Source organism: Nelumbo nucifera, chromosome 4 (genome assembly GCF_055504915.1).
Source record: "Nelumbo nucifera cultivar China Antique chromosome 4, China Antique-T2T, whole genome shotgun sequence".
Lineage (NCBI taxonomy): Eukaryota > Viridiplantae > Streptophyta > Magnoliopsida > Proteales > Nelumbonaceae > Nelumbo > Nelumbo nucifera.
In genome coordinates, this window is record NC_142652.1 from 1,436,919 (window position 1) to 1,444,384 (window position 7,466).

Below are 7,466 nucleotides of genomic sequence, written 5' to 3' on the forward strand. Positions count from 1 at the left end.
TATGAACAGTCATCCCATTCAATTAATCTGAATTTGAAAGTTTCAACAAGAAACTTTAAATTTTATTATGCCACAATTTTTCCATGCCACCAGCTGGGGAGGCCGGGAGGGGTATGGTAAATTGGTAATGGGCTATCCCGGTTGTATGCCCGATGAATTAAAAAAAAAAAATCACGACAAATTAATAGGGGCTTGGAGGGTTTTAAAAGTGTGAGTAGGTTAAAGAGTAATAAAGAAAAGTCAAGGGGGCTTTTAGATAATAACCCTTCCATTTTTTTTTTTTAATTTTTCAAAGTTCAAACCGTATCAAATGTTGCTCCAGCCAACACAATGGTACGGGGAGATAACGTGGCGACATATAATTGGCTAATTTCACGTGGCTTGTGATACCATTGGTCGAAACAACTCAAAAACCGTCTTTTTATTCTACCAAGGTCCTTTCCAGCCCCTTGTTATCAGATCCACGATCTGTTGCGCCATCGGAAGAGGGGCGACTCCTTTAGAACATCGCAGCTCTGACGTCGATTTCTGACTCTCGGTAAGATATCGTTCCAAGGCATTCCCCTAGTCATCGGATCTCTTTTGTATTTGTTCTCAATCCGTATAGAATTTTCCTCATCCCAGATCTATTTCTTCAGTAGCTCACAGTTACAGATCCGGAATTTCTAGTCCAGGATTTTGGGAACTCGGAGACTTTAGTTAGGGCTTCAGCTAGTGAAGTTCTTCTTATTCTTACTATTATTACTTCTTTAATCTTCCACTGGTGATTTCTTATAGGGTTATGAAAACGTTCTGATGGAAGCTACAAAAATATCTCTGCAACTTATCTTCCTTTTGATCGCATGTGCTACTGTCCGGCTCGGCGCGTCCGATGCGGTAAGGGAAAAAAATTTATCTGATAGAATATTGATTTTGTTTTTGCCCTCGTTGGAGAACTTTGTAGTGTCTAATTATGAAATTATGTTGTTTTTTTAGCTGTTTTATGAGTCGTTTGACGAACCATTCGAGGGGCGATGGACCGTTTCTGTTAAGGAGGACTACAAAGGTATTACTTCCGGGCCCCGGTTGATAATTTAGTACTCTCGTCCTTTGTTTTCACCGTAAAATTTGTACGCCGATATCTTTTACATGTTTTACTATTGCCAAGGACATGTTATTAGTGGCTAATTATATGACGAATGAAATTTATAAGGTAGAAAACTTGTCAAATTCTTAGAGTGGATCGGTGCTTAGGAGTATAACGAATAAATATTAGTTCGTCCCTCTCCGTTCGCGTTTTGTTTCTTTCTTCTGTGTTTCCCTTCTAACATTGCATTGTCTAAACCTAGTTGGATCTCTCTGTGATATCATACGTAAATGCAAATCTTATGTGTTATTCTTGATTTAAGTTAATAGAAGGAAAAAAGGCTGCATTTGGCATTCCTTATTTTAAGGACTTATCTCCTTTTTGCAGTTAAAATGCCCTTATGAACACTGAGTTTTTAACAGCGAAAAGGAGATAAATCCTTAAAATAAGGAATGCCAAATACAGCCTATTCATTTCATGCATTCTCCTATAGTTTGGGTAATCAATAAATTCCGTGCGTTTTATGTGGTTTTCCAGAATCATTGATTTCAATTTAGTGGCTCTGGTCTGCCATTTGTTTCACTTGCTCATTAAGTGTAAGAAAGAACAAAGAGGAAACTTGTATTACTACTCGGACATTTGACGCTCGTCTTGTCGGTCTTTCCTCCATTGCCATATCTTCCTGGTTAGGACGTTTTTTTTTTTTTCCAATTCATAAGTGATGACATTTTGTTTGACCACTCAACATGTGCTGATGGAATTTCTTGACACACATGTGTATTTGTACGCATTATTGAAGTCTATGACTTGCTTCTTTCACTGGAAAAAAAATCATCTATAGCAATGGAAGATACATTGATTTTGTAGTTCATGCTTATGTTTCTTATAATTTGACTTCATTGCGTTGTTAACCTTTTGTGGGTCATGGACAAACACTAGATGAATCATTTGCAACACCACCTCAAGTACCCTCAATTTATTCATTTAGCAGACCAACATGAATTTCACCATTGATGTGTTGAACTGGTATTTGCTCCACCAAAGTTGATGGACATTTCCATGATTTGCATTCTCAGTGTTTCTCATTATGTAATTTATGTTCATTCCATTAGTGATGCATGGTGTATGTATGACACTTGGGTAGGGCCGCTAATGGATTGAAATGAATTGGATATAGGTACATCCAAATTTGATTCATTTATTTTCAGATTCAAGTCGAATTGTATCCATTTGTGTGTACTAGGCTGATTTGCCAAAGAAGATGAAACATGTTCACCTGGTCTTTTTTCCCGATTTCTTATTCCTGGGTTCTATTCACAAATTTGGTCCCCTTGCTTTTCTCAATTGTTCTCCGATTGTACTTTGTGCTGATCTCTGTGTAATTGGTACCAGGTGTATGGAAACATGCAAAGAGTGAGGGGCATGATGACTATGGACTTCTTGTGAGTGAGAAAGCGAGGAAGTATGCCATAGTGAATGAGCTTGACAAACCTGTGGACCTCAAGGATGGTACAGTTGTCCTACAATTTGAGGTTCGTCTTCAGAATGGACTAGAATGTGGAGGAGCATACCTGAAGTATCTGCGACCTCAGGAGGCTGGTTGGAAACCCAAGGAGTTTGATAACGAGTCTCCTTACTCCATCATGTTTGGACCTGATAAGTGTGGATCCACAAATAAGGTGCATTTCATTCTTAAGCACAAGAACCCCAAGAGTGGCAACTTCATTGAACACCACCTCAAGTACCCTCCATCTGTTCCCTCTGATAAACTATCCCACGTTTACACTGCCATTCTGAAACCTGATAATGAATTGAGAATTTTGATTGATGGGGAAGAGAAGAAGAAGGCAAATTTCTTGTCAGCTGAAGATTTTGAACCAGCACTTATCCCTCCCAAAACCATTCCAGACCCAGATGATAAGAAGCCAGAGGACTGGGATGAGAGAGCAAAAATTCCCGACCCAGATGCAGTTAAGCCAGATGACTGGGATGAGGATGCTCCCATGGAAATCGTAGATGAGGAAGCTGTGAAGCCAGGAGGGTGGTTGGACGATGAGCCTGAGGAAATTGATGATCCTGATGCATCGAAGCCAGAAGATTGGGATGAGGAGGAGGATGGTGAGTGGGAGGCACCAAAGATTGATAATCCCAAATGTGAGACAGCACCTGGTTGTGGTGAATGGAAGAGGCCTATGAAGAGGAACCCTGCTTACAAGGGAAAATGGCACGCCCCTCTTATTGACAACCCGAACTACAAGGGTATTTGGAAGCCCCGGGAGATCCCAAACCCAGACTATTTTGAGCTTGAAAAGCCTGATTTTGAGCCTGTAGCAGCCATTGGCATTGAGATTTGGACAATGCAGGATGGTATCTTGTTTGACAACATCTTGATAGCAAGTGATGAGAAGGTTGCAGAATCATACAGGGAGACTGCATGGAAGCCAAAATATGAGGTTGAGAAAGAGAAGCAGAAGGCTGAGGAACCGACGGCAGGTCTTTCAGATGGGCTTTCAGGCATTAAGGTGTTGTTCTAGCCTTCATTTCTTTTCAACTTGCTCAGATAATTTATTGTATTTATTATATATTCTAATGAAATTTAAAACTATGGGATTCAATATTGCAGAAGAAAGTATTTGACCTCCTATACAAGGTGGCAGATATTCCTTTCTTGGATGCATACAAGCTGAAAATCTTGGTGAGTCACGAGGCTGAGACCGTAATTTTTTCTTATCATTGAATGTGTTTTGTGCAGCTTAGTAATTTTCATTATTGAACATTGATTAAAATCTTGTTGGAAGTTCATATTAGTTACTGTATGTCTCTTGCAGGATCTCATTGAGAAGGCAGAGACACAACCGAACCTCACCATTGGCATTCTTGTCTCCATTGTGATAGTTATCTTGACAATCTTCTTTAGGATTCTCTTTGGTGGAAAGAAAGCATCTGTGAGTTTTCAATAGGCGATATTGCTCTTTATCTCTTAAACTTAATGATTTGCCGGATTACGTCCATCGATAAGCATTGGTTCTGAGGTTGTTTTTCTATGCATGCAGACTAAGGTCACCAAGGAGCCAAGTAGTACTGTAGCTGCAGAGGCTAACAATAATCAGGAAAGCAGTGGAGAGAAGGAAGAAGAGAAGGAGAAGGAAGATGCTGTTCCTCGTCGGAGGTCTACCAGACGAGATAATTAGAGAATTAAGTGTTAGTTTTTAGTTTGTAGACTTCTGCAAAATTTTGATCAGTGGCAAACTATATCGCTGAACTCCTGATTTAAAGGCCCATTTTTACTAAATTTTTGAGCTCTGTTCTGAAGAAACTCAAGTGTTGTGTAGTGTAAATGAGAAATTCTGTTTTTCTGACGTTTTGATCATCAATTCCGAAAAGCACACTTCCCTAAAATTCTCATGCATTGAGATATTTGTTATGCCATCTGAAGTTATCTTTTTTTATGCGGTGGCATATTGTTAAACAAGTTGATATGATGCCCTTCAATTCCAGTTGGGATCTCTTTTTCCAACGCCTCCATACTACCAACTTGAAAGTGAGATGGTGCAGTGTTTGAACGTATTTTGTTGGCAGGTGACTTGCAGAACAAGGTTGTTACTTGTATTAAAGTGCTAAAGCCTAGCGCCCCTCCCCCTCGGCATATGGTTTGGCCAAACCATGAGACCGTGGAGGATTATATACTGCAAGCTCATTCGTCCATTCTTCAGATTGTCATTACTCTTTCGCAAAAGCTTCTTCATTTTTTTTTGCTCCGTGAGTCCGTGATGGGAACTTCAAAACCTAGTTTTATGAATATCTAATGAGAAAATATTGATTTGACAATGATATGATAACATTTTGATAAATGCTTATTTAATTTATGCTTAGTCTGTATTTGGTGGGGTCTTTTGCCTCTAAACTGACTTTTTTTAGAAGTACTGTCTGTTTCAATCAAGGTTCAAAGTATCGGCCCATATCAGCTGATATTTATTGTTCCAGGGCCCCTCCGATATGCTCCTACAGTGGGTGTATGGGTGATCTGACTGTTTCAGGGGGTAGAGGAGCCTTAAACCAGCCCCCCTGAATCGATTGCATCAGTAGGGGCATATCGGGCATATATCAATATTTTGAATCGCTTTTAAAAAAGCATTTGAAATCCATTTTATAAGTTGTCTTTTATAATGAAAAAGCACTTATTTGACAACATTGCTTAGTTCAAATTGGGCTTTTGTCGATATAAGATAATATTACCTTTGATCATGTATATATATGAAAAAACATGTATAAACATCATTGTATGCCCATTAATTGTCATTTTCTTTGTCACTAATAAATTGCCAAGTCCATAGATGTTCTCCTCTCCCTCCATCTCCACATGGTGTAATTGACCCCAAACCACAATTATTCAAACCTGTTTGTAGCTTATCACCACTGCAAGTGGTGAGAAGTGAAAATGGAAAGCAGGTCCGTTTACTGCCCATTTAAGAAAAGTTTAAATGGGCAAAAACAGGGATGAATTAAAAGAAGCAGACCATCAACTGCTCTTTCTAATGGGGGCAAAAACAGGGATGGATTAAAAGAAGCTGCCCATCAACTACCCTTTCTAATGGGCTTTTTCCATCAAGCCCGTTTACTGCTTTTTCACCAGACGCCTTTTAGGGATGTTTTTTGGCTTCTAAAACGCAATAAGCGTTAGAAGCACTTATTTTAAGTCCTGCCAAACATGTCCTTAATTTGTCAAAAAGAAAAGCAAAACTATTTAAGAGCTATTTTCTGTTAGGCAAGGCTGATGAATGACCATTTCTCGTTTTCTAGATTCACTAGCTTCATTTATCTCTTCTGATATGTAATTTTTTTATTGACAAAATGGAATCAGCCTTTGGACTTTCAAAAACAACAGTGTTGGCATATTCATTTCATCTCTCTCTCTCAACTCTCCATCCATAATTTCTTAAGATCCGTTTGGTTCATAGTCGGAATCTGAATCATAATTAAAATTAGAATGACCTATTCCTATAGTCTGTTTGGTTCAGACAGGAAAGGGAATAGGAATTGGATCAGTAGGAATGGGATTTCATTTCTAAGGAGGGGCAGGGAATGGCCATTCCCTCAAATAGGGGAATGCCATCTCAGCAGGAATGGAGATAGGATTCCAATTCCATCCAGTGAAACAGTTGGAATCGGAATAGCCCATTCCAATTCTGATTCCAGACCCCTATTCCTGTGAACTAAACAGGGCCTTAGTTATTTTCGATAGCTTATTTGAATTTTCTTATTTTTGTTAAATTTTTAATTTAACTTTGAGTGAAATTCGTGTTTTTTTTAGAAATAAAGTTTAGGACCCATTTGGAAGGGCTTTAATTTTGATTGAGCTGCTTTGAAAAAGTTACTTATAACCCATTTGAAAGGGCTTATGTTGTGATTAAGCTGCATTGACTGAACTGCTTCTGAGAAGGTACCTACGATGGTTTTTAAGCTTTTCAGACTTTTACCAAACAAAATTTATTGATTTTTAGATTTTCTTGACTAATACAAAACCAGAAACCGCTATGTGAGAGCCCTCTCAAACGGCAAAAGGTAGTGTATGAAAATCCTCCTAAATAGGCACTAATACTAGGTGTGTATATTACGAGTTAGGACAGAAACTCTTAACACGGAAATGAGAACAGAAAGTCTAGTCTCTAGAATCCTGTCATTTCTTCTATATTGCAATAATAAAATAATCCAGATACTCTACACCGTGAACATCTCTTCCATGGGAGATATTATTAATATACAACTATTGTATCCCGTGGAAAGATTGTGAGCAAAATTTTTGTGGATAGGATATCTGGATTCGTAATAAAGCAACAAGCGGAGGGCCCCTGCGTTGCAGGGGTTAGTGAAATTGTGAAAGTAATAAGTTCAATAAAATGATAAAACAAAAACTATGTGCTTAAAACGGTGAGAGGAAAAAATTAGTAATTTCATTTGATGTAATTATAATAAGTCAATTAATTATGTTTAATAATTAATAAGTAAACACAAATAAATCATATAAATATCACTATATATTTATACTATTATATATAAATAAGATAACGCTTGCAACATTTGGTGAAACATCAAATTATATGTATCGATCTTTTAACAAAATGAGAGGGGGAGTGTACTGAACCCTATACCCCAAATCTTACGAGAAGTAGTTAAGAGAAAAAATGAGAGCCCCCTCCTCCATCTTTTATGATTTCAGGTCCATAAAAAACCGTTTCTTTCCTTCTCTCTCTCTCCCCCCATTCTTTATGTCTTAGAAATATGCTAAAGTAAGTAATTTAATTTAAATAATTACAGTAATACTAATAAATTAATTAGGTAAATCAATTATTTAATCTAAATTTAGTTGATTAAGTGATTTAATTAATTATTTATTTTAACT

The 7,466-nt window shown here is 37.7% G+C and overlaps 1 protein-coding gene across 1 annotated transcript; it reads left to right on the top strand.

Moving 5' to 3' along the window:
* The first annotated feature begins 398 nt into the window (after positions 1-398).
* LOC104591917 (calnexin homolog) lies at positions 399-4,465 on the top strand. The gene is made up of 7 exons (XM_010251065.2): positions 399-538; positions 778-876; positions 976-1,045; positions 2,459-3,588; positions 3,690-3,761; positions 3,895-4,011; positions 4,120-4,465. Exons 2-7 carry the CDS (start codon positions 796-798, stop codon positions 4,255-4,257), a joined length of 1,608 nt encoding a protein of 535 aa, XP_010249367.1. The 5' UTR covers positions 399-538; positions 778-795; the 3' UTR covers positions 4,258-4,465.
* The last annotated feature ends 3,001 nt before the right edge of the window (positions 4,466-7,466 follow it).

Coding starts and splice junctions, on each gene's coding strand:
- LOC104591917 (XM_010251065.2), top strand. CDS start 796: ATGGAAGCTACAAAAATATCTCTGCAACTTATCTTCCTTTTGATCGCA. Junction 3,762..3,894: donor CATACAAGCTGAAAATCTTG/GTGAGTCACGAG, acceptor TGTCTCTTGCAG/GATCTCATTGAGAAGGCAGA. Junction 4,012..4,119: donor TTGGTGGAAAGAAAGCATCT/GTGAGTTTTCAA, acceptor CTATGCATGCAG/ACTAAGGTCACCAAGGAGCC.